This window comes from Pelobates fuscus, chromosome 6 (assembly GCF_036172605.1).
Source record: "Pelobates fuscus isolate aPelFus1 chromosome 6, aPelFus1.pri, whole genome shotgun sequence".
In the NCBI taxonomy this organism is placed as follows: domain Eukaryota; kingdom Metazoa; phylum Chordata; class Amphibia; order Anura; family Pelobatidae; genus Pelobates; species Pelobates fuscus.
The window spans coordinates 141,629,787-141,657,551 of NC_086322.1; the positions used below are offsets into that span (position 1 = coordinate 141,629,787).

General features: G+C 41.6%; 1 protein-coding gene across 1 annotated transcript; it reads right to left on the reverse strand.

Annotated features, from left to right (window-relative positions):
• Positions 1-1,952: 1,952 nt before the first annotated feature.
• LOC134614486 (cytochrome P450 2U1) lies at positions 1,953-27,765 on the reverse strand. Its single transcript, XM_063458369.1, has 5 exons — positions 27,243-27,765; positions 11,688-12,320; positions 7,334-7,495; positions 5,890-6,057; positions 1,953-3,244 (listed from the first exon to the last, which is right to left on the reverse strand). The coding sequence occupies exons 1-5, from the start codon at positions 27,724-27,726 to the stop codon at positions 3,066-3,068; spliced, it is 1,626 nt and encodes a 541-aa protein (XP_063314439.1). The 5' UTR covers positions 27,727-27,765; the 3' UTR covers positions 1,953-3,065.

Consider the following 27,765-nt stretch of genomic DNA (forward strand, 5'->3'; position numbering starts at 1 on the left):
TTTAAATATAGTCTCCTCCTTTACTGTGTTGATTCCCTTTATGTATTTAAATGTTTCTATCATATCCCCCCTGTCTCGTCTTTCCACCAAGCTATACATGTTAAGATCCTTTAACCTTTCCTGGTAAGTTTTATCCTGCAATCCATGAACCAGTTTAGTAGCCCTTCTTTGAACTCTCTCTAAGGTATCAATATCCTTCTGAAGATATGGTCTCCAGTACTGTGTACAGTACTCCAAGTGAGGTCTCACCAGGTGTTCTGTACAATGGCATGAGCACTTCCCCTCTTTCTACTGCTAATACCTCTCCCTATACAACCAAGCATTCTGCTAGCATTTCCTGCTGCTCTATTACATTGTCTGCCTACCTTTAAGTCATCAGAAATAATCACCCCTAAATCCCTTTCCTCAGATGTTGAGGTTAGGACTTGATCAAATATTCTGTACTCTGCCCTTGGGTTTTTACGTCCAAGATGCATTATCTTGCACTTATCCACATTAAATGTCAGTTGCCACAACTCTGACCATTTTTCTAGTTTACCTAAATCATTTGCCATTTGGCTTATCCCTCCTGGAACATCAACCCTGTTACATATCTTAGTATCATCCGCAAAAAGACACACCTTACCATCAAGACCTTCTGCAATATCACTAATAAAAATATTAAAGAGAATGGGTCCAAGTACAGATCCCTGAGGTACCCCACTGGTGACAAGCCCAAGCTTCGAATATTCTCCATTGACTACAACCCTCTGTTGCCTGTCACTCAGCCACTGCCTTACCCATTCAACAATATTGGAATCCAAACTCAAAGATTGCAGTTTATTGATAAGCCTTCTATGTGCAACAGTGTCAAAAGCCTTACTGAAATCGAGGTAAGCAATGTCTACTGCACCACCCTGATCTATAATTTTAGTTACCCAATCAAAAAAATCAATAAGATTAGTTTGGCATGATCTCCCTGAAGTAAACCCATGTTGTCTCTGATCTTGAAATCCATGTGTTTTTAGATGTTCAACAATCCTATCCTTTAACATGGTTTCCATCACTTTCCCCACTACTGAAGTAAGGCTTACTGGCCTATAGTTGCCCGACTCCTCCCTATTACCTTTCTTGTGAATGGGCACACAACATTCGCTAACTTCCAATCTTCTGGGACTACTCCTGTTAACAATGATTGGTTAAATAAATCTGTTAATGGTTTTGCTAGTACACCACTAAGCTCTTTTAATAGCTTTGGGTGTATTCCATCAGGTCACATTGACTTATTTGTCTTTACTTTTGACAGTTGAAATAGAACCTCTTCCTCTGTAAACTCACGTGTAATAAATGACTCATTTATCCTTTTTTTTAACGGAGGTCCCTTTCCTTCATTTTCAGCTGTAAATACCAAACAAAAATATTCATTGAGGCCTTCCTTCTTTTGGTTTTTAATCTAACTAATCCTTGTTTTACTTTTCTTTTCTCATTTATGCATCTAAAAAAAGTTTTGTCCCCCTTTTTTACTGACTGTGCTATTTTCTCTTCTGTGTGTGATTTGGAAGCTCTTATAACTTGCTTAATGTTCTACTCGAACACATGTGCGAGATTACACTGACATGGGCTCCTGGCAAATGAAGCGCCTGGAGCTGAAGAGGATCCCGACTTGCCTTACAAAACATACCCAGACAGACACACACACACACACACACACCATGGAATTTACCTGCACTCACTTACTTGCCTTACACACACACACACCTTTGCTTTTATTCACAAAGACTTACAAACATACAGACCTACCTTACAAATGCACCCTGTCATTCACACACTCAGTGACTTGCCTTTGCATTCATAGACTCTAGAATTTACACAATATAAAGTTATATACAAATAAAGTATGCATTTACAAATTATTATTTGCACTACTAGCACATAACGTCTTGCATTTTCACATTAAAATGCTTCCCCAGAATTCACACATACTGGCTCTAGATACACGAAAAAGCACCAACATTCACTTTGACAATACACACACTCAAACAGCATTCATAGACATGCCTTCACACTATATGCACAAACATATTATTTATGGCTATTCAATAAGTTTGTAGTTTTGGGGAACTGAAATGTGAATAATACAGGCCAAAACAGCTGAACTGGGAACATTCTACAACTCCCCTTATTTTCTAGTTTGGCTTTTGCAGAATACAACGGTCAATTATTTGTCAATTGTCCGATATGTATTGCAGAATAACTATATGGCGAATTCACAAGATTCACTTCGCATAGTGAATTTAAAACCCAGTCCACAAAAGTCCAGCTAAAAGACCCACACGTTGTTTACAGAGAGTTGGAGAATGCTTCCATATCAGCTATTCATTGATTCATTGCATCTCTCTATGAAGAGATGCTGATTTGCCAAGCCAGTATTTGGCCCTGCCCCTGCACCGTTGTTTACAGAGAGTTGGAGAATGCTTCCATATCAGCTATTTTGGCCAAAGTTTTGCCATTTAATGCAATTATGTTTTTTGATCCTTGAGTGCCTGGACCACAATTTTTTTAACCACTACAGGAGGGGTAGTCAACCCCAGGTCTGGATGCACCAGGATTTTATTAAGTGTGCGGTATTCCTCTTTTTCATCTATAGTCCATCCCTGTTAACATTTACAAAGCATCCACTGCTAGTAGCATATTAACTATGCTAAACACAATGCAGAAGTCAGGTTAAAATGAAATGGACACCCAATGGTCCCCTATCTCATGGTCTTATCATGCCACTCTTGGTTGATTTCCTAGTGCTGAATATTGGGGGACACCAGGGAACTGCCACCTAGCCAGCACAATGCAAGAGCATCGTTAGTTGTACAAGAGGGAACTAGCCAAGCCATGCAGAGAATGCTTCAGCAGTTCTCTATGCACAGTCTGCAGTGTGCATGGGCAGCCACGACTTCTCTGGGCAGGCCTACTCCGTTTCAATATTATGTGTGAACCCTCCCCAGTTCCCCCTCCCCCCCAGGGCACTTGTCCCAAGCACTAGTTTAAAGCATTAATAATATTTTGCAATCAGTTAATGATATATTACAGTATTATCTCTTGGCAATTCTAATGTCAAACGGATAGGGAGCGAGTGTCAGTCCAAACCGTCCTTCCAGCGCTGGTGCAAATGTATCATCAGCAAAATTAAAAGTAAACATTTGGAGAAGGTTGACGAACATTAGGAACAATTCCATCTTGGCCAGCTGCTCCCCCATGCAAACACGCCGACCTGATTAAATAAATAACAAGAAAGACAGAGCTGTGAACTTTTGCAAGAATTAAAACAAAAATCCTTATTTTTGGGGTACAAACAAACATTATCAGTACAATAGAATACAAAAATACACCTTGGGGTTTATTCATTAACAGAGGAATTTTATTCAAATGGCAAAATATAGGCTAAAATAGCCAAGCTGTGACCATGACTGATGTGGCAGACTACTCCTAGGCGAGTGTTGCTGCCAAGGACTACCTTTCCTCCTTAGTGATTAGCTCCTGCGTGAATATAGTCCATCCCTAGATATTAGAGGCTTAATGTAAGGGTGATACAAGTGTGTTTTATTGTTGTGAATGTTGCATTTTATTACCTGGGTCTCCAACAGGTGGTCACCAAGAGAACCATGATATTTCGCAATACCTGTTGTCTTGGTATCGGTATCTGTACCTGACAAGTTAACTTTATTAATGGCCAGACACGAGGGCACCAAACAACAATTCACCCAAAAACCATAGGTCACTGTGCCCACATCTCCAAACTAGTGCCACTCCCAGATAGGTCCCCCTGAGACAGATGTTCAGTTCAAAAAACAGTCAGATTGGAGGTGCCTAGCCTAAATAGTACGGACGATAAATTTTAACCGGGCTGTGAGAGACCACCAATCTGACGCAGGGCTCCATAACACTGGGTGGAAAGTCCCGGTCACTTTTGATGACTACGCCTTTAGTTGGTACATTGAGCTGCCTTAAGTTCTTGAAGTTGTTCAATGCCTCACCACCTCCTCTATCACCCCTCCAAACAGTGCTCTGTTTTGGTGGTCTTGGGACCAAGAGCGACCTTGATAAAGTTTGACCAGATCGCGGCAACTCCGTGATCTGATCTGGAGTTCCAGAAGATTTGTGACTGGCTCCCTGTCAGGCGCTCTATGTCTCTGCAAGTTCCCCCAACAATCTCTGAAGTCCTCCAGGACATTGGATAGGATCATTGAGCTGGGAGGCATGGTCTGGACTCTGGAGGATGAATAGTGTGTAAAAATAATCTTTTTGGGGAAGGTGATGGCTAGGAGCCATGTAACGATCCTGGGTGGTCTGTCACAACAGAATGACTCAAAATCAGCTAGATTTTCTAAATCTTGTCAAACTTAAAATTCCTACAATTTTAAATATAACAAATATATGTAAATTATAATGTTAGGGAAAACCTGCTGATTTCTCCAAAGTGATCACAGCTTGGCTGGTTTTGCCTGAATTTAGCCGTTCATTTTTCCAATAACCACAATCTATTGTTTAGTGAAAAAACCCTCAGGTATTTGAGAGTATGCAGAGTTTTCTCACCATCCACATACCGTATATACTCGAGTATAAGCCAACCCGAATATAAGCCGAGGCCCCTAATTTTACCCCAAAAAACTGGGAAAACTTATTGACTCGAGTATAAGACTAGGGTGGGAAATGCAGCAGCTACTGGTAAATTTCTAAATAAAATTAAATCCTAAAAAAATTATATTAATTGAATATTTATTTACAGTGTGTGTATATAATGAATGCAGTGTGTGCGTATGAGTGCATTGTATGAGTGCAGTGCGTGTATATGAGTGCAGTGTGTGTGTGTGTATATATTAATTGAATATTTATTTCCAGTGTGTGTATATAGTGAATGCAGTGTGTGTGTGTGTGTGTGAGTGCAGTGTGTGTGAGCATTTTGATATATTATTAATTATTTTATTATTTTTTTTATTTTTTTATATTATATTTTTATTATTATTATTTATTATTTAATGGAATTATTATTAATTTTTTTTTTTTTTTTTTATTATTTTTTTTTTTCGTCCCCCCTCCCTGCTTGATACATAGCAGGGAGGGGGGCTCCTTCCCTGGTGGTCCAGGGTCATTGGCAGTTCAGTGGGGGGGAGAGGGGGGCTGGCAGAGCTGTACTTACCTGTCCTGCAGCTCCTGTCAGCTCTCTCCTCCTCCGCGCGGTCTGTGCAGCTCCCTCTGTCAGCTCCCAGTGTAAGTCTCGCGAGAGCCGTGGCTCTCGCGAGACTTACACTGGGAGCTGACCGAGGTGCTGAACGGACGGCGCGGAGGAGGAGAGAGCTGACAGCAGCTGCAGGACAGGTAAGTACAGCTCTGCCAGCCCCCCTCTCCCCCGGTCTGTATTATGGCAATGCAAATTGCCATAATACAGACTCTGACTCGAGTATAAGCCGAGTTGTGGTTTTTCAGCACAAAAAATGTGCTGAAAAACTCTGCTTATACTCGAGTATATACGGTACTTTTATTGAAACACAGTGAAATGCCAGTGTAGCAAACAAACTTTCAATTATCTTTTACAACAAAAAGACATTCTGTTTCTTAATGTAGCAGCCCAGGACAGATTTCATAAGCAACATCCAAAAGCCCCTGATAAGATCATGCTTAGTTTTTTGAGCTAGTGAATTGAAACAAATACGGACTACCAAAAACCTGACCTATAAATCTGTCTATACCAGGGTTTCCCAATTATTTTTTCCAGTGGAACCCTTTGACATAGTGTATCAACATTGTGGAAGAATGAGAGACAAGTCCCCATACATATTCATATTATGAAAACAAAAATAAAACCTAACATGGAATTTAAACGTAAATACTCATAAAAGAAAGTTTTTTTTCTGTTACCAATTCCAAAAGGAATGAATTCTTCTTGTTTGAGGACTTGTCCATTTTCATCTAGAAATCTGCTGGGGTTAAAATCATTTGGATTTTTCCACACCTTTGGATCTCTATGAAGAGCCCACAGATTGGCAAGCACCACAGCTCCCTTTGGAATGTGATATCCTTGGAACTCTATCAAAAGGCAAATAAACTTGATCAGATATGTTTCTTCTGGTGACAAACCAAAGTCCTATTTAGCTGCAAGTGATTATGAAATCCATAATCTAGTGAAAAGGTTTCATGATCAAAACAACATTAGGAATAGATGAATTATTGCCTAAAAAAGGGAGGTAACAAGGATGACGTTCCTAATGCTATGTTTATTTAGAACCTGTAAGAGCCATACATTGAAATCCTTTTATGGTCCAAGTATATGATTTGGAATATTTGATGAACAATTTTTTTCCCCCACTTTGTAAGTTTTGGCATTTTTAAAAACATTTTTTTAACTTTTATATGATAATACAAAACCAAAAAAAATAAAAAAAAATTTGACCATTAATATAACAGTCAAATATAAATACTTAATATATGCATATTCTGTTCAAGTTATTTTAAAATCTCAATTAAAGTTTGTATATATTAAATTGTTAAAGGGTTACTAAAGTGATAGGAATACAAAGCTATATTACTAGCATTATAGCTCCCTCTGTGCCCCCTCCAACAACAAAATGTTTGAAATCCCTTTATTTACTTATGCACTCCTAGTGCCGATGTCCCTCGGGTGCTGCGTCAGCACTCTGCCTCCTCTGACATGATCCGGTGGGGGGGGGGGCACTAATGCACATTCATGTCAAGCGCATTAGGCCCTCCCAATAACAAGGCATTGCTGCAATGCTTTCCTATTGGGATTTAACTGATGCTGGATGTCCTCTTGCAGAGCACCTAAAGTTGCCTAGCAAGCAGGAAGCGCCTCTAGTGGCTGTTTGGTATACAGTTACTAGAGGCCGTCTTAGTGCTGCAAAGTAAACATTGCAGTTTTTCAAAATAAAAACCTGTATAAATTAAAGACAACAAACTTCCCAAACTTGCCCTGCAAGAAGAACAATAAACTATTAACAACAAATGAAATCAGGCTATATACAGATTAGCTAAGCACATATATGATGGTATACTGGTGGGAGCTAAAAATAAAGTAAAAACAAATTAGAATAATAGCATATAAAAACATGCATTTATCAACTGCAATAGATTCTAAAGTAGTCAGTAAACATATCAACCGTAAAATATTTATATCTAAAAAGGATTATTTACTGAAGTGTAAATTTGTTTGGAATTGAATGCTCTGTTTTCGGTTGAACTATTTTGGCCTAAGATTAAAATTTTGCAGTCCTGACAATTCACTTTAGCAAATAACCATGTAAATGTCACATTGCTGCGCCTAAATCTTCAGTGATAAACTTAATACCTGTAGATTCTGAAGTCATGTGGGGAACGGAGAGAGGGACAACCACAGTCATTCTCTGCACCTCCATTATAGTAGCTTCTGTGAAAGGCATATGAGTTTTGTCCGTCAGTGATGGAGGCCGGTCTCTTCCTATGACGGTATCAATTTCATCCTGGACCTTCTCTGTTCAAAGCACAAGGCACGAAAACAATTTTGTACACCAGCTACTTTATGAAAATAAGCTATAACAGCACCATACACTTCAGCACGACATTTAGCTATAAACATGTACATCGCTGCAAAATTCTGGAATAATAGTCTAAACAGATTAAAATATAAAATGTGGCCATGTACCGAGGAGGCAATCTCATTAGATCTCAATCTAAAGGTTCAGTTTAGGGCAGACAGAGTCTGTTAGAGAGCATGCCACATTTAATGCATATTGAATCTATTCAAAAAATATCAGTCAAGTTGCAATCAAAATATACCATAACTTGGTAATGTTAGGATATATTCTATTTTAGAAGTTCACTAGCTCTTGAAGTATTAATCTGAACCCCTGAATGAATGAATGAATGAATGAATAAATATAATAGATTAAATACATAGAAAAACTAAGTAGCCATTTATGGGATAGTCGAAGCACCATAATTGCTATATGAAGCAGCCATGGTGGTGTACATTTACTAGTTCTGGGTCATACCATGGGTTTCTACGTCAGCAAAAGCAATATCAATTCTATCCATATTTGCATGGCAATCAATGATCAAGTCCTGAAGAGTGGTAAGGCAGCAACAGCATGTAAAAGAGGAGTAGGGGGGGAAAATTGGGAAATTCAATTAGGAGAGCATAGAAAAGAACAGAATAAAAAAATGGAGAATTGGTGGAAATAATGTGAAAGAGAGGAAACCATAGTAAGAAAAGCAGTAGTAAAGAAAGGATGAGAGCAATGTAAAAGGGAACTGGTCATTACAATTGTACTCTAAGCAATCCAATCACTACATCTCATGGTCTAGATATCGTTTAACAGATTTTTAATCAAACCATATAGGAGCATTTAACAAAAAAAATGGGGCTCTTGCCCTACACCTGGAGACGGTCCTTCTAAACTGCTTTGATACAGCAGAATTTACACTTCCCCATTACAAATGAATGCCTAAGATTGCTGGGATGGTTTGGTGAGCATTACATTCACTTAGAGACGCTACACTGTTGAGATATATACATGCAAGTTTGAACCACGTGTTGCTATTTACAAAAAGCTGTATCTCTGCCAAATGTAATCAGTTTCTTTTTGTTAAAATAGTTTTGTCCTGATCCCCTTAAATTGCTACATTTATGATTCATATTAAGTACGTGGCTTTCATTTCTAATCTTTGCCCTGTGTGATATTAAAACATGATGAATTCAAAGTAATCAAATTGATATCTACCTGACCTTCTAGAAGGATCAAAAAAAAAAAAAAAAAAAGCACATGACAACAACGAAGCTGGAGGAGAATCAATTTTTTAACGCCAATGTTAAAATGCACCTTGTAATTCTTGTAAACTCTTAACCTTTATCCAAAAGATAATTACAGAGACAATCACTGTAAGCAAGATAACTGCTTTGATGGCAGTAATTTATCTTACTCTATGCCATTCCCCCATCAGTATAGCAGAAAGAGGTGTTCTGCCATCATTTATGATATTGTCATAGACCTGTGTAATCAACAACAATTTTAATAGAATTAAAAGAGATTTTTTTTTTAAATGTGATTGTGGGGGGGCGGCGCCAGTACAACAATCAGACAGTATGGACCTGGGGGCTTCATAAGCTGACCAGCCAGCCAGCTCTTGGGCCCCTCAATGACAGGAGAAAGAACCGCAGGGAAAACCGGGGACGTCAGAGCGGGCATATGGAGGCTGCATTTTTTGCCGCGCAAAGCAAACGCTTAGTTTACCTTGAGCGAAATACAGAACTGCTTGGGGTATCTATAGGCCTTGCGGGCTCAGTTCAGCTGAGGCCTTCTAGCCTGTCATAGCTTTATTGTGAATTCCCTAATTTCTGGTATCCCTGTCTTTTGGCTATTCCTTGCAACTGTGTTTCGTTCTGTGCTCCTGACCTCTGCTGGTATTTTGACTATTCTCTGGTGTGTTTCTTGAGAAATAGAGATACGGTTTATAAAATATTTCTTAAAAGATCGACTATCCTTACCACAATAATCGTCTAGATATGGAATGATACAGATCCCCTTTTTTCTTAAAATTCCAGTTAAAGTCACCATTGCTTAGGTGAAGATTCATGGTGAAGGAGAGAGAGTCAGAAAGGAAGCGCTTTGAATTGGAAATTAAGTACAATGTTTTCTTCCTTTATGGTGAATTATAAGACCCTCAATGCATTTACTCAATATATCTCTCGGAGGAGATGCTGATTGGCGCAGCTCAGCGATTTGGTAATAATTCACAGTAGATGGATGGTTGCGCTTCAGATCGATATATATGTAAAAAATAAATAAAATGAAAAGGCACCATTTTGGAATAGTTCCCTATTTCAGGACAGGAATAGGGATGGAGTGGCACTTACATTAGGTGGAGTTTTACAACAGCTAATATCTTGGACCTGGGCAGAACAATACCCACCTAAGGATATAGGAGATCTTCTTGTACTATATGTTCGTACTCGCCACTACATGAAACATTTCTCTAGCCAGGAGGAAAGACCATTGGAAGGAATGTTGTTGCCACACACCAAAAGGACTGTTTTAGCGATTGATCTTCTGTTTGTATAGTGAATGCCGCACATTCTCACTAGTCCCCCAATGCTTCCCTATGGGGCATTAGATTGGCTGAGATGAGTATTGCAAGGGGAGGATTAACAGCAACGGTAGGACTGACACGCCGAAGGATATAATGTAAATAAAAAAACATTTTTGTTACGTGCAAAGTCTGTTGGAACTGGTTTAGGAATTACAACATTTCGGCTTTTTTTGTTAGCTGCCTCTGCAGCTTCCTTAAAGGGACACTCCAGGCACCCAGACCACTTCTGCCCATTGGAGTGGTCTGGGTGCCAACTCCCACTACCCTTAACCATGCAACTGTAAATATTGCAGTTTTCATAAACTGCAATAATTACATTGCAGGGTTAACTCCTCCTCTAGTGGCTGTCTATTAGACAGCCACTAGAGGGCACTTCCTGGTCTATAGCACAGGTTTTCTGTGCTATAGCATTGCTGGACGTCCTCACGCTACGTGAGGACCTCCAGCGTCGCTAAAAATCACCATAGGAAAGCATTTTGCAATCGGTCTCCCATGGGCGGACCCTAAACCCCTGCCGAGGGACATCGGCGGTGGTCTCAGGTAAGTCACTGAAGGGGTTTTCACCCCTTCAGCAACATGGAATGGGGGGGTGGGAGGGAGAGGGGACCTGCAGTGCCAGGAAAACAAATGTGTTTTCCTGGCACTGGAGTGTCCCTTTAAGCTGAAAAGAATACTTAATGCAAGGATTTTTCTTACAGCCATCAGAGAGTAAAATATTGTGGAACAACATAAATGTTTTGTTTTAGAAATAGCTTTGACTCTCGTTATTCAGGGGATTCATGTTTTTAAGAAGGGGGAAGGGCTGGTTTTATGCCCTTAAGGAGAAGGTAAGGTTGGTACCAGCAGGTGTGCAAACACACACACACACACGACTTGCTTTTCCCACAGAAATCTCAAAAGTTTCAGTGATGTTACTACTGCTAAGAATTCTGGGTGGGCATATGCAAATATATTTATAGGGTCAATGCTGCCTTACCTATATAAAGTCGGAAGGAACATCTCTCCTGTTGTACCACTGCTATCAGTATGGAAAACATATATTGTAAGTGCTTTTTTCATCCCTAAAAAAGGTTCAAAACAAAAATTGTCTTGAAAACAAACACTCCAGGCACTATAACCACTATAGGCTACAGTACTAGTTATAGGGTCAGTAGTACCCTGGCATCCTCTAAGGGTAAATGGTCAACCCTTTTGCAAATGGTCTAACAATTAACCTGGGGTCCACTAATCACCTTCTCCATTGCGGCCCAGAAGCTCCTGCATTGAGCCAAGCCTGGTGTTGAAGGGCTTATCTCACTGACTAAGAACACTCAGCTGATGCTCTCAGCCAATGAGCTGGTCCTGCACAGCATTATCTCAATAAAGATAATGGGAGCTCCTAGAAGGAGCTTCTGGCTTCAGAAAAATGATGTGACCAACAGAACCCAGGTATGTTGTAAAACCATTAGCAAATGGTTTGACTACTTACCTTGCGAGGGTGTCAGGACACTCATGGCATCATAACCACTATAGCCAGCTTCAGTGGTTATGGTGCTTGAAGTGTTCCTCTGACTGTTCTCAAAATCAAAGAAACTTACTTTGAATATCTGTATGGAGACACATGTATAATAAAGACCAAAGCAGTGTGTTTGTAGTTGTGTCAGTGCCTGCAATGAAGAGGTCACCAATAATGTAGAACAGATATTCTGTGTCAAAACTGCTATCCTTCTGTGCTTTTTGCTCCTCTACATGAAGCAAGTACATGTCAATAAAATCTCTGGGGTTGTCTGGGTCCAAAGTAGCCTTGTGCTCTTCAATGATTTTCTTCAGAAAGGCAGTGATGTCTATCACAATCTGCCTCAATTCCTTAAATGGTCCAAAGGGTAAATAATACAGCCATGAGCATATATTGCTCATGACAGCCTCACTGTTTAAACAGATTTCTAATCCGCGGGACATCAGCCTCAGCATTGTTTTGAACTCTTCATCTTCATAGTTGAAGCGCTTTCCAAAACTTATGGAACAGATAACATTCGAAACCGCATTATTAATGATCTGAAATGGGCTGAAGGGTTCTCCCCCAAAATTCAACAGCTCTTCCTTCACATATTTAAACTCTTCAATAATTTTGGGTTCCAGACTAAGCTTGCCAAGTCCAAAATGTCTAAGGGTTGTATGAGAGAATCTCCGTTGTTGCCTCCATATCGGTCCATATTTTGCAAACACAATACCTAGAAACAGAAAAATAAATAAATAAATAAATAAATAAATAAAATGTATCAGCTGGACATGCATATATGCATATATATATATACACATAAAGACAAATCAAACACACACAGCATCTACTACAGATACACACAAACTGCATTCACTACACAAACACACACTCTGCAGTCACTATACACACTGCATCTAATACACACAAACACTACATCCACAACACAAACACTCTGCATTCACTATGCATGCTACATCCACTACAAAAGCACACACTCTGCAGTCACTATACACACACACACACACACACACACACTCTGCAGTCACTATACACACACACACACACTCTGTATTCTCTATATACACACTACATCCACTATACAATCATCCACTCTATCCACAACACAAACACACCATCTGCATCCACTATAAACACTGCATCTGCAACCCACTGTACTCAAGCACTTTGCATCCACTACACACATTCTACACACACCAAATTAAGTACACACACTTCATCCTTGTGGGCCTTTGGATGGTTCCTGTTGTGGGCGGGCCATGTAGGCAGGCTTAGGGGTGGGCCCGGGGGCCAAGACTTTGGGCTGCATCAGGGGCCACAACATTTCTGACGGCTGCACTGCTGGGGACTATAGTCAGGGCCGTTTGAAGGAATTTGGAGGCCCCAAGCAAAATGGACATGGACGCACCCCAACCCCCCAACCCATACATTTATTGCAGGTGAGCGCAATCACACAGCCGCGGTATTTAGAGCAGAACGTACTTTAAATGCTGCATGTAGCTCTTCTGGGGCCATAACTGTTTGCAAGAAAATAAAAGAGTATAATGCACACACTAAAAAAGGTGTGTTAAAGAAAATATTAACTGCCCATATCTTGCCCTGTGCTTAATATCAAAGTGATGCTTAAAAGTCACATCTGCTTTGTTCATCTATTCTGTTTGTGTGAAAAAATTAACTCTCAAATGCAAATTCAGCCACCCAAGACCTGTGAGGCAGAGATAAAGAAACTCAGAGTTGGAGAACGTGCAGAAACTTGGATTGGTTTAAACGCATTACTGGGACATATTCAAAAAGTATAAAAACCCTGTTTTATCTGATTGTAGTGCACGCCAGCTGAATTACTTGAATGTGCCAGCCCCATAAGTCATTGTGCCATGTATTATCACATGTAGTATGTAAGGCTATGTCTTGCCACCCCAGATGATTGAGTAATATATAAACACAGAAACATAATAAATAATGGATTTTCTCACGCCTCTTAGGTGGTATGTTTATTCCTCATTCTTGGGTCCTCTACCAGAGGCCTGGGAGTTTGAGGGTTCTGCGCAGTATCTTAGCTGTTCCTAGAACTGCACGCTTCTGGATCTCAGATGTCCCACCTGGAATCTTTTGAAGCCACTCCCCCAACTTGGGAGTCACAACCCAGAGTGCTCCTATCACAACTAGGACTACTACTGCCTTCACTTTCCACATCCTTTCTAGTTCTTCTTTCAGTCCTTGGTATTTCTCCACCTTCTCATGTTCCTTCTTCATGATGTTATAGTCACTGGGTATTGCCACATCCATTACGACTGCAGTCTTCCGTTCCTTGTCTACCACCACAATGTTGGGTTGGTTGGCCAGCACTTGCTTGTCTGCCTGGGTCTTGAAGAGCCACAGGATCTTAGCCCTGTCATTCTCAACTACCATTTGTGGTATCTCCCATCTGGACTTCGGAAGGTGTAATCCATATTCTGTGCAGATGTTTCGATACAAAATCCCATCAGCTTGGTTGTGTCCTCTCCGTGTATGCAGTTCCTGCTAACATCTTGCATCCGGCTGCTAGGTCTTCAGCTCGAGTAGATTCTGTGTGCAGGAGATCTTATCTCCCCACTGTCGGCTCTCATTGCCGACAGGATCCGGGGTTACTACAAGACATAGGAGGAACGTTCACAGTGCCCGCTATCTCCTGTCTGCACACGTTTGTTGTCGTCGCCCAAGCGTGAAGACGTCAAACGTGATGAATGCGAATTAGGCATTCATGAACTCGGAAGTCTCTCTGGTGGCAGTCTGAGTGACTGCAACTGGATGTGTTCCTATCTTCCAATGTAAACACTGTATTTTCTCAGAAAATACAGTGTTTACATGAGAAAGGCTGCAGGGAGCTATAGTTCTCACCTGAACAATCTCATTAAGCTGAAGTTGTTCAGGTGACTATAGTGTCCATTTAACATTTCTCTATGCGATCATACAGTGTCTGGCGCCAGCATCCATTACAAATGTAATTCACTTAAAGGGTTATTCACTAAAGTGAGAATTAAATGTGAATTGAAAATTTGGGGTAAAATAGCCAAACCAGAAGCATTTTCTAAGTCACCTGAGCTGCAAAAACAGCAGAATATGCAAATCCAAAAAAAATGGCAGTTGGCTACAGGTGCACCTACCATTTCCCCCCCCCCCACATTAAAGGACCACTCTAGGCACCCAGACGACTTCAGCTTAATGAAGTGGTCTGGGTGCCAGGTACCTCTAGGATTAACCCTTTTTTTTATAAACATAGCAGTTTCAGAGAAACTGCTATGTTTATAATGAGGGTTAATCCAGCCTCTAAATCCTCTAGTGGCTGTCTCATTGACAGCCGCTAGAGGCGCTTGCGTGCTTCTCACTGTGAAAATCACAGTGAGAGCACGCAAGCGTCCATAGGAAAGCATTGTAAATGCTTTCCTATGCGACCGGCTGAATGCAAGCGCGGCTCCTGCCGCGCATGCGCATTCAGCCGATGACGTCGCGATCAAGATGGAGAGGAGGAGGAAAGCTCCCAGCCTGGCGCTGGAAAAAGAGGTAAGTTTAACCCCTTCCTCTCTCCAGAGCCCGGCGGGAGGGGGTCCCTGAGGGTGGGGGCACCCTCAGGGTACTCTAGTGCCAGGAAAACGAGTATGTTTTCCTGGCACTAGAGTGGTCCATTAAGGACATGTTTCAATATAATATTTGCATTTTTTTTTTGCGTAGTGGGCAAAATATGTAATGCACAATTGTGTGAGTGGTGCCCTAGAACGGACAAGATATAAACCTGCCCCAGTGAAGGGGACAGCACTGGAAATGCTTTAATTTTATTTTCTTGATTTTGTTGAGAACACCATAGAGCAACATTGAAATGGACATAAATCAAGATTTAACAAAGACAGGTTTTAGGGCAAAAATCTCACTTGTGTGGCTCAACAAATATAAGCAGTAACTGTGAATTCTTGGTGTTGCAGAGTTCATTTATTTTCCCTATACGAACTAGTGAGCCTAGGACTGAGACTCCAAACACTACATCCTTGTTTGTGAGCCATGACTGAAGTGCTGGCTTTGGGTAATTACTTTTTGTAGGAATCAGAATTGTACAGAATTTGGCATCAACCCGACAGTCCAAAGTTTCAGTACACAGTCTTTGCTACACAACAGGCTGGGGCAATATATATTTTTAATCTTACACTGATAAATTATAATAGCTTTTTATCTCAAAAGCATAATTGGTTCTATAGATTAAATAATTGCAGATTGCACAGGATCATTGATCACCATATTGCTCAACTGCTGTGGCCAAGTGCTCATTCCTGGCAATCTCAGAGGAGGAAGTTCACTTCTGAAGGACACAGGGCTTGAAAAACAAATATATTATGATGCCTAGTATCTGTATTATCTAATCTGTTTGATAAGTAACACTAAGATATCTGAAAACTAAAATCAGTTACCCGGGTACTTTATAGTACAGTAATGTCTTTTTAATTTTATACACACTACATTGTGGCTGACTATGTTATTAGACCAGGTCTTGACAAATTTGCTTTGACCCTAGGAGGCAGCTAAACAAGTTAGGAGCCAGTTTTTGTTTTTATAAACTAACAAATCTTTATTTCCAACTACACAAATAACATTAAAAAGGGACACTGTAGTCACCATAATCGCTACAGCTTAACGTGTTCTGTTGTCTACAACCTGTTTCTACAGGCTTTTCAATGTAAATATTGGTGCCTATAAACACCTCTAGTGGTAGAGGTGTTTTCTAGTCGTTCAGTCTCCACGCTCTGCATGCGGAGGCTGATTGGCGCAACATGGCTTCCAAACTTTCCTCAAGTGGTTAAAAAGGAGAATATATATATATATATATATATATATATATATATATATATATATATATACACATACACACACACACACACACACACACACACACACACACACACACACACAAAAAGGCAAAGGAAATAAAAACCCAGTGTTTAAAAACCCAACACAGTCTTTCTGGTCTTCTCAATTGCAAAAAAAAAAAAAAAAAAAAAAAGAAGACCACAGAGGCTGTCTGTTTTCAAACGCTGGCTGTCCCAAGGTGCAACTAAAAAAAGGTAGATATGAGTTTCCCCATCCCCACCCCCCCATTGATGTTGGAACAATGTGTACAGATCAGTCACATAAATAAAATGATGTTAAGAAGAAAAGAAAAATCTGAACATAATCTGTTTATATGAACATTTTAGGGGATGGATTTAGATATGGTAAGTGAGCAGAAATGGAAAAGAGTGACGGGAAGGAGGGAAGCAGAGTGGATGAGAAAAACAAAAACAACATGTATACATCTCACACACCCCCCCCCCCTCCTTATGAATCTATATATGTTGTAGACTTGTGGGAATGTGTCCAACGGCACCTCTTAGAGTCATGGGCTGGCACCCACCCACCTGGAGGTCAGCCACCACGTCCAGTGGAACATAGTGTTATTTTAGCATTTGTCCACAGCCAACAATACTGATTCCTCCATGGTTTGGAACAGTCTTAGATTCTCTGAGTGCAAACTGATCTTGGGCATTGCTTGTCGCTTCCAGAACAGGGTAATGAGGCTTTGAGGTGCGTTGATTCAGTGTGGAAGCACCAACTTTTGGTATGCAGAAATTGAAAGAGGGAGGTAGTGTAAGAGACAGAACGATGGGGTGAACACAATCTTTATGTCTGTAATTGTGATTATCACTGCATGAATATCTTTACATAATTGTTGAATGCCAAGACCACCAAATGTGATGTAAGGTGCTTATTTCTCTTGTACCTTTCCAGCATTCTGGATTGTGGTCAGTGGAGAATGAGACAAAATTATTGAAGCCCTAGGGATGCCATGACTTCTGCTCTGTAACACCTTTGGGACAAAGAGACCACTCCACCCTTCATCAATCAGGCAGGGCCAGCACGTCCATAAGACAGCACAAGTGGCTACCTTAGAGCGCCAGAGCAAGGGGACGCAAAAATCCAAATCCCCTGCCTCTGGCTGGTGACTCAGATTTTTCAAATGACCTGTCTCCCTGCAGCCAGCGAGAACAGAGCAGCCAGGGAAGTCGGCTGGCCTCTCCTGATGATTTCAGGAGGGGGAGTGACATCCACTGCTCTCCTCCCAGGACAGCTGGGGAGTTTAAGAGAGGAGCAGAGGAAGTCATGCCTCCTCCTGACATCATCAGAAGAGGCTGGCCGACTTCCCTGGCTGCTCTGTTCTGGCTCCAGACTTTGTGCCACCCCTCCCTGGCCCAAGGTAAGCCCCAAGGGGGGGGTTGTTTTTATTAAATAATCTACCTGTTTAACCCCTTAAGGACCAATCTTCTGGAATAAAAGGGAATCATGACAGGTGTCCTTAAGGGGTTAAGTAGCCCCACCACAGCCCCTATCCCCTTATGCCCCCCACCACCACTGCCCCCTTATCCCCATGCCCCCCACCACCACAGCCCCACTCACCCAATTGCAACCCATATCACCCACACCACAGCCCCTTTCCAAAATTGTAGCCACCAACCTAATTCAGCCCCTATCCCCCCACTACAGCCCCATGACCCCTACTACATCCCCTAACTTTTCAATTACAGCCACTACAACCCACTACCAGTGCCATTCCTGAGATTGGGCTCTTAATCTGCCCCTGTTCTGTATGCCTGCATCTGTATGAATGTCTTTGTATGCCGGTGTCTTTATGTATGAAATTGTACCTGTATGTGTAGATTGGCTGTGTGTCTGTATTTGTTTGGGGAAAGAAAGATACACAAGGGGGGGTTATAAGAGACAAACAAGAGGGTGTAAAATATAGTAAAGGGTGATAAAATACACTAAACAGGGAGAGAAAAAAAGAGAATCACATTTTATTTTATAGGGGGGGGGGGGGGAAGAGACAGCAAAATGCATCTTTGTATGTGTAGCCAAAAATCCTTGCACCGGCCCTCCAATTAGGCAGCAACCACTGGGTTATCAACTCAACCTACCCGAAAAAGGTCCTGCTATTCCTGTAGGGATTTGCAATCAAGATGATTCCCTTGCTGGCCATAATCCTAATCCTACAACTAATGCCAATCCTGCAGCTAATCCTTATATTATAATCCCAAGGGTTTCCCTTTGCTAATATCAGTAGTAAGATTAAGAAAGGAATTCTAAGCAAAAACATTAGAGAGCGGTATTTTGCCATCATCTACTGTCTGTTTTCAGCTTGACTGACGATTCTCTATCATGCTGAATTTGCCATTACACTAATCTATGCTGGGCAACTGCCAAAGACCAGCACCAATCAAAATGGCACGCAGGGAGAACCGGTCTGTTTCAGGTTCAATTTTGCTTCTATCATGGGATCCATTGTGCGCCACGCTCGCCTCCCTTTTTAACATGCGTAGGAAGTTCCTAAGCATTGGATGATGTCAGCCAATGAGCTAGAAGTGCTTGGCTTAGCCAACAAGAGTGAACAGAAGTTAGTTCTTAGGAACATACATCTGCAGGATTATTAGTGGAGATAGGGAGCATGGTCAGGCATAACGCAGGTAAGAAGTCAAACCATTTGAAAACAGCTCTCGCGGTTATGGTCTTCCTTTAATACCCACATGTTGGGACAAAATTTTAATAAACAGCATGTGAATTCATGTTTGGATTGCTGCTAACGACGGTTAGTCAAATTAGTGTAGAGTTGAATACATTTTAACTACAGATTTTGCTAGCATGATGTAAAGATAAAGTTGTATTGTCTTTATGACAAGCAGAGGTAAAGAGAAAACATTTTAATTCTCAAAACAAAGCCTACGCACAAAATGAAACTACCTTAAGGGGAAAACTGTGGCATGGCACATGCCAGTGAAATTCATTAAAATGTGAATTGCGTGCAGGGTTTGCAGGAACAGAAACTGTTCAGCCATTCTAAATATAAATGGAATAGTATCCAATCCCGAATAGAAACAGCAATACATAGAACACGATCGAATTTAGTTTAACCCCTTAAGGACACATGACGTGTGTGACATGTCATGATTCCCTTTTATTCCAGACGTTTGGTCCTTAAGGGGTTAAAGTCAAAACCTGTCAATTTTCTCAGTTCTAGTGGTCACTTTGCAATGATCCACTTTGTGAACAGAAGGTCATTAGTTGGGGGAGGGATCTGTAAGCCCTGTGTTTTGACAAGTAGCAAAAATGTTACCATGACCCTTGATTCATAACAGTGTTAAAAATGTTATGCTGAAATTCCTGAAAATTGTTTGTTTTAGAAGACTTGTGTAATTTACCTGTCATTTTTCCAAGAAAGTCAAATGCAATACTCACTATACTATTATTCACCAACTTTTGCACAGTTATAATTTCCTAAACATTTAAACTACACTCAATTACAGGATAGTTTTCCCCACATATAATGGGTTTTACCAATCTCTTCTAATCACAAATAATTTTATAACATGACAGGAGGCTTCGTATTTGCTTAAGTCTCTCTTTACTAGAACTCCACAGCAGCACAGAAAAACAACCAATCAGGAAAAAGTTAGGTACTATAAAACTCCCCTTCCCATGCATCATTTCCTCTTTCTTTGCTGCTCCGCAGACAGTACAGGTCAGAGTACCACTGCCTCCTGCTTATAGTTGGTGGCTTTGGGATTTATTTATATTTCTGTGTTTAACATGTTTTATTATTTGGGGACATGTTTGGTATAACTGGCTTGCCCCACTGCCTTATGCGGCACTGGGCTTGGTGGGGAGTTTTGTTTTCCTTCTGGCTCCCTTTTCCCTTTGGGGCTCTTTCCTCTGTCTGTCCCCTTATTATTTATATTTCCATTATATCAGTATTGCATGCGGTGACATTGATCGGCATTGCTGAACAGTTTGAGACTGTCTCATAAAGTGTGCTGCATTATACATTATATCAGTATTACATGCTGTGACAGTTTGGGGTCTGTCCCACATAGTGTGCTGCACTTTACATTATATCGTTACCTGGATGCTGTCCCTTTATCTCTACATTACTGGACAGATTGGGACCGTCCCACATAGTGTGCTGCACTATACATGATATACCTGATTCACAGGGATTCAGATCATTGGACATTGCATATTACCAGGAGTTATATTTCACATATAGGGAAAGCTTCCCTAGCGCTGACACTTAGGGCTATTCTCTTACTACATTTATATATGACCTAGCCTTTTAGGTCTGTGCCCTCTGTCTGGCCTGCCTTACCAGTGCTCTATTGAAAAGCCGACTCCTGGACGTACATAAATCCCCTTTGGCCGCGAACCTAGAAAGTTTACGGGGATTTGGATACTGTGGGGGATTTCACGGTACCCCATGGATTGGCCTGCTGTGTCTGTGCCCCATTAAAACGGCCTGCTGTGTCTGTGCCCCATTAAAACGGCCTGCTGTGTCTGTGCCCCATTAAAACGGCCTGCTGTGTCTGTGCCCCATTAAAACGGCCTGCTGTGTCTGTGCCCCATTAAAACGGCCTGCTGTGTCTGTGCCCCATTAAAACGGCCTGCTGTGTCTGTGCCCCATTAAAACGGCCTGCTGTGTCTGTGCCCCATTAAAACGGCCTGCTGTGTCTGTGCCCCATTAAAACGGCCTGCTGTGTCTGTGCCTATTTGCTTGGCCAACTATTATGTGTCCATTCGTTTGGCCTGCATCCTACGGACGGGCCTGCACTATTGGTGCCGAACCCCTTTTTGGCCGCAGGCCTGGGGGAATATCACTGAGGAAAACCCAGTGCCCACCAGTGACATGGAGATAGGCAGGTGTCCAGACAAGCACCATTGCCATACTAGCCAAAAGGACACCAGTATATGGCCATCTGAATATGGTGGGAAGGGTGAAGGCCCTAAACCTAATGCCTGAAGGGCAAGGTTTCTTATAAAGACCCCGGACACATCCACGGTTTACTCCAAACCGGCGACGGCACATCTCCAAGGAGAACGCGTTGTTTTTCCTTGTCTTTAACAACTACTCCATATCTGCCTCCCGGAATCCTTATAGGTGTCGGTAGTTTTTTCCCGCGTTAGGTTAGCTCCTGGCCCTGTCCAGTGGGGCTTACTTTTATTACCTTCCGGCCTGCTATTTGCCTTCTATCTGAGATAGAATTGGTGTATTTACTCTTATCTACGTTAATTGTTGCTTTTTTGTTCTTTCATGACTTCCTTTTCCTTTTTGCTCGGGTCGTCGAGAGGCCTGACTTGACCTCCTCCGACCTCCCGGGCACTTGTGGTTTGCGGAGAACGTCTCCAGCTTTCCCCAGACTACCAATGGTCTTCCTGGACCCCTGCGCGCGCGCACGGGATCCGGATAGTCGGTTGATAGTTTTCCATCGTTGTTTCCGAAGATTGCACTCAGCCTTATGCTGACATTAATAAGTGGTGAGCCCTGCAGTTGGTCACCCTGAGTCTCTAGGGACTCTAGTTTGGATCACAGGAGGGTGCGGCCCTCCATCACCTCGATCCAAGTATATTTATTTTCAGGAACAGAGGGCGAACCCCTCTCATATACAGAACCGGATACTGATTTGTTATTAGAGGGCGCAGTTTTTTTCCCCGTGTTTGAGATGCTGCGTCGACTGGCATCTTCATTGATCCGTCTTCTGTCGTTTATCGCAGTTGGTAAGTCCTATGAGGATTGCTCTGATATCTCCTGGAATGGGTACCAGCGACACAAACAGCGTTGGATTGGTGAACTGAGCGTTGAAACAGCAAATACAAAGCCTCCTGTCATGTTATAAAATTGTAGATTATGCTAGCTTTAGTGTACCTATAATCTTAATTTTATTAATGACAGGAGGCGAGTATTTCCCACCCATTCTTATCCCTCCCTTGTTTAATTTTATAGTTTGAGTTCATCAGGTATGTATGCAACTCTGCTTGTTGTCTCTGCTACCTGTCAATTGTTTCTTACATCTGTTTTTTTTTTGTTTGTTTGTTTTTCTTCCATAAGTAGGGCTGGGATATTCTGCATATTAGTGTAATTTTGGTTGCTACATTGGGTAACTACATGTTTGTTCAGAGTACATTTCATTGGATAATCAACCTGTTCGATTCTGTTTTTCTCTCGTTTCAGTTTAGAGTCCATCAACACTATCTGGTGTGGCAGTTCTTCTCGGAAGGTGGATTTCATTGTATCTAGGACTTTGTTTCTCCCCATTGTATTTTCTGTATTTGTTTCTGTCTTGTCGCAGCTTGAAAGAGGAAATGATGCATGGGAAGGGGAGTTTTATACTACCTAACTTTTTCCTGATTGGTTGTTTTTCTGTGCTGCTGTGGAGTTCTAGTAAAGAGAGAGACTTAAGCAAATACTCGCCTCCTGTCATTAATAAAATTAAGATTATAGGTACACTAAAGCTAGCATAATCTACAATTTAAGGGGACACTTTATGGATCAGACCACTTAGTCAAATTAAGTGGTCTGGTCATGTAACCCATTATTTGCTGCCTGGGGGTGTGGGGGTTCATTTAAGCAGATAAAGGTCAGCTGATCTAAGCTATTTCATGGCACTATCTCTATGTAGATTCAATAGGCTCCAGGGGACTGCTTACATTTTTTTTTACATTTATTGGTACAATGTACACATATAACATGATATATATATATATATATATATATATATATATATATATATATATATATATATAGATTCCTGAAAATGCTGAAACGCGTTTCACTCTTGAAGAGCTTCCTCAGACCAATACATGTAAAATGATTTTAAAGAAGTTCCCTGAAGCCTATCGAATCTACATAGGGGTAGTGCCATCCCCATAAATATTGACACAAAACTATTATACCTCAGAGCCAGGATTACAGGGCTTTGAAAAAGGTGAGCATTTTACTTATTCCACATTTCCCATCTTTCTAAAGAGACTGCACATTGGTTCCCTTCTCTCCATGTTTTTTCTTTGAGATACCGTGGATTGAAGGTGAGATGTTGCCTTAAAAACTTGATTAAGGAGACAGTTTTCACACACAGGCTACTTCAAATGTGAGTGTACTTACTTCACCACCATCGCAACTGATTTTACTTGATGTACCGTCTGCACTGTATTGCATTTCTTTTACATGTATTACAAACCAAGTTTGTTATCCAGTCACGTGGGGTAAGTTCACCCCCTTATATACTTTTCTAAGCGTTCAACTTAAAGGTGTAGGTTCTCCACTTATACCACCATATAGACTATAGATTAGCGAATGACTGGGGCTTATTTTCAGGGTAGAGCTTATACTAAGAGCATCCCCCTAAAAATAAGCTAGGCCTTTTTTTCGGGGTATGTCTTATTTTCGAGGAAACATGGTATTAGTAGGCAATATTAGGTTGTGTATAGAATATAAGTGTGTTCTTATAGAATAGACTGCTCTTTAAAGGGATTCTCCAACCCTATTTTTCTAGAATCGTATTGGCATTATTCTTTAAGTCTGCCCCAAAATAAACTCTCAAAAAGCATTTAAAAAGAAGATTTTACTTACTTTAATCCAGCGCCAGGTGAAGCTTCCGGAGTTGATCGGCCCACTACCTGTTTGTCACAGGAGCAGAACAAGGTCCAATCAAAAGGCTTCTCATAGAGAAGCTTTTGGTTGGACCATTTAACTGGCTTAGAGCCCATCCATGTGCTCTGAGCTGGCAAGAGAAGATGAAAGAGCGGTGAAAAAACTGCCAAAAAACCCTAATGATATAGGGAAGCCAAATGGCTGCAACCAAGTAGGGGAGGGTAGACATGAGAAGCAGATTACCTCTATTGCCAGCGTGCAGTGTGTGCTGACTTCAGATTTAAAAATATACACAAATGCCAATAACTCCAGATGTGTAGTGTTCATGCTTAAACATTACTCATCCAGACTTCAACCACCATAACCACTTCAAAACCAGACGTGGTCATTGTTTTTGGAGTATCCCTTTAACTCCAATTCTCCATGGAAACTTACATCCCCATCTGAACCATCCTTCCTAAAATGCCAGTCCATCAAAATACTGTCCTCCAACAGGCTATATTTCCTAACTCTTAAAGCGGCACGGTCATGTTTTTTACCCCCCCCCCTCCACTACATCCAATTGACCCCTAAGTCACCCCCATATTACCTATTAATCTTTATTTTCTGCCCCGATCTTTATTCAGGGCGCCGCCATCTTTGTGTGGGTAGGTGAAGTCCCTGTGGGACACGTCATCTGCCCACACTAGATTCCGCTGAGATTCCTGCACATGCCCAGTGAAACACCTGGAAATGCGATCGGGAATTTCATCTATTCATTCATTCATTCGTCAGACAGACGAATTAATGAATAGAAAAATCAGACAAACAAACTAACACTGAGTATCAGTGTTAGTTTGTTTGTTCAGTTTATTACAAGGAGGGAGCTACCGGCTTGCAGCTCTCTCCTTGTAATATGTAAAGATAGAAGCAGCAGGCAGCAGTGCTCCCCACCACTTCCTAAAACCCCCATGCCCCCCCTCACTCTATGGGGGTCAATATGACCCCCATATTAGCATAAAGAAGATTAAAATCTCCCGAATGCCCCTACTCGCTATACCGCGCCCCCCATCAAAGGTGACTAGGGGTCCCCAAGCCATCCAATCACAGTGCTCTGTGTCATTTTACACAGCGTGGGAAAATTCATTTTGAAGATTGATTTTTTTTTTTGCGCTCGTGTTTTTTATTTTATTTTAAGTTTGACGGGTATAATGGATTTTTATTTGGCCTTTTTGGGGCTGAAAAATGAAGATTTTAGAAAAAATAAGACGTTGAATGGTAAGTTTAATTTTACTTTACAGGGTAGTAATTGTATTCCCCCCTCACTATTTTTTAGTGTGAGGGGGTAGGTAGGGGCCTTTTTATTTGGGTGGGGGGGGGGGGGTGGGTGACTAGGGGCTTGGGCTTGGACCCCTAGTGATTATCTTTATGGCCCCCACCCACCGCTCAGGGGTGGGGGCCGGGGGGACAATAGGTCTCCTCCCCCCCCCCTTATTTTACTTTAGGGCCCCCACCCGTCGTTTAGGGGTGGGGGCCAATAGGTTTTTATTTTTTATCCAGTGAGCAGCCACAGGCTGCTCATTGTTTACTAGACATGCCCCTACTCGCGGTATAGCGAGTAGGGGCTGAATTTACTAATACTAAGTAATCTTTACCTAGTATTAGTCAATGTGGCTGAAAGACCAAATGTAGGTCTTTCAGCCTTTTAGTAGATAGCTCCCTAATACCATGGAAATTAGGGAGTTATCTACTAAGCGGCTGCAAGATGCAGCCACAGCACGAATAGGATCTGAGTTTCATTCATTCGGATGAAATTCCGACACGAACAAAGTGCCCAATTTCGTTCTAAAACAAACGAACATACTGTTCTCATTCAGTTAGAACGCAATTCGGCAGTTTTGGCTAAAATAACAGGAAGCATCGTGGGAACAGGGAGGAAAGGTAAGAATTATGCGAAAATTGCTCTGACCAGCGGAAATGAAGCACACTTTGCTCCTCCGCTGGTCAGAGCTGGTCAAGCGGAGGAAACCTCCATAAGCCAAAGAGTCCCTACTTTGTCTTATGATTTTAAAGAAAACTATAGCAGACAGGAAGAAACGGAGAACAGATCCTGAGAGAGGGGGAGAAGAGGAAGAGATTGAGGAAAGGTAAGTTCGGCATGACAGTGCCGCTTTAACACCATCCCCTTCCTTTATACAAACACGCTCCTCGTCTATGGCATTTCATATAGTTTCCCTTTTTATCATACCACTCTTCTCTTCATTTTGTCAGTCTCCCTACCAAGCCTTCATGAATGCCAATACCCACTTTTTACAAGTTCATTTTATCCACTTACTTTGGTCCAATACTGTCCTGTCAACAACTTATGCAAATATAAGAGTCAGTATCTAAGAGAGAAATAAGTGTACTTTATTAGCAAGATGGAGAGCCTCACATAGCCGTACTGCTGAATTGCTAATCAGTAGTTCCCCATTCACAAAATGACTTGAGAAACTTATATTTTTCTAAAGCCGTTTTTCGAATGGGGAACTATTGATTGTAGATCGTGAATGATTTAACCCCTAGAGGCAAGCTGGCACCATTTACATCCTGGAACCATAGCAACATTATTCAGATTTAGTTATTTGGTGCCCAGAATGTTTCTTTGAAGGAACACTATAGTCACCCAAAACACTTCATCTCACAGTACTGCCAGTTTATTGTGGTGCGTTGCCTGGAACCTGTTGAATGGGATGTGCCTATACCAACTATATAAAAAAAAAAAAAAGGGGACCTACTCAAACATCATAGGGACCCAATTTTGAGTTCTAATGTAACAAACCCTGGCTTAAAGCGGCAGTCACTTCTGACGCTTTCATAAAGAGGATGTTTTTACATTGCTTTGAAAAAGTCTAAAAGGTACTGACTATTTACGGACGACAAGAGGACTACTTTTTCTCAAGTCAGACCTGATATTTAGCAAAACGTAACAGGAAAACAAGTTCAGGTAAGTAAATGTCCCCAACTAAGCTCATATGTCCCATTGAGGGATCATTGTAAGAAATACAATGGCTTCACATAGGATAGTAATGCTCTAACAAAAAAAAAAAATATATATATATTTTTTTAAAACCCCAACACCCACACACACACACACTATCAAGGCTTCCTCTACCATCAATTGAAATGGCATCCAGTTCCTACCTTTCCTCTTGGTAATGATGTTCACCATGGGAACACTGGGGCGATCGGAGAAGACCTCAGAGTGGTTGACCATGGCATCCTTCACGGTGTCGAAGTCATTGAGGATAACCAGGAGCTGGTTGCCTATATACAGGCTGTACATGCTGCCATAGGTCTTGGCCATGTTGGTCAGGATGATGTGAGGGTGCAGGAAGGCTGCCCTTCTTCTACCCCCAGCTGGGACCATTCTGGACCGGTCAATCTCCAGCCCAAGGTTTAGGACAGACAGCAGCCACCCTGGCAGCAACATGAAAGCGAAGTTCCCAATGAAGGGCAGTGGGGTGGGCCCAGGAGGGGTGTTCAGAGACAGCAGCCGATAATAGGTCCACAGAGAGCTCATCAGCCAGCACAGCCCCAGGAACAGCAAGGTATAGAGCGGCAAAGCCCACCACGACATGTCAGCGGGCACAGAGAGCCAGGACACCAGGAACTCACCCACAGCCATGACAGCCCGTGTTACCAGCCCTGAGAGACAGCCCGCACG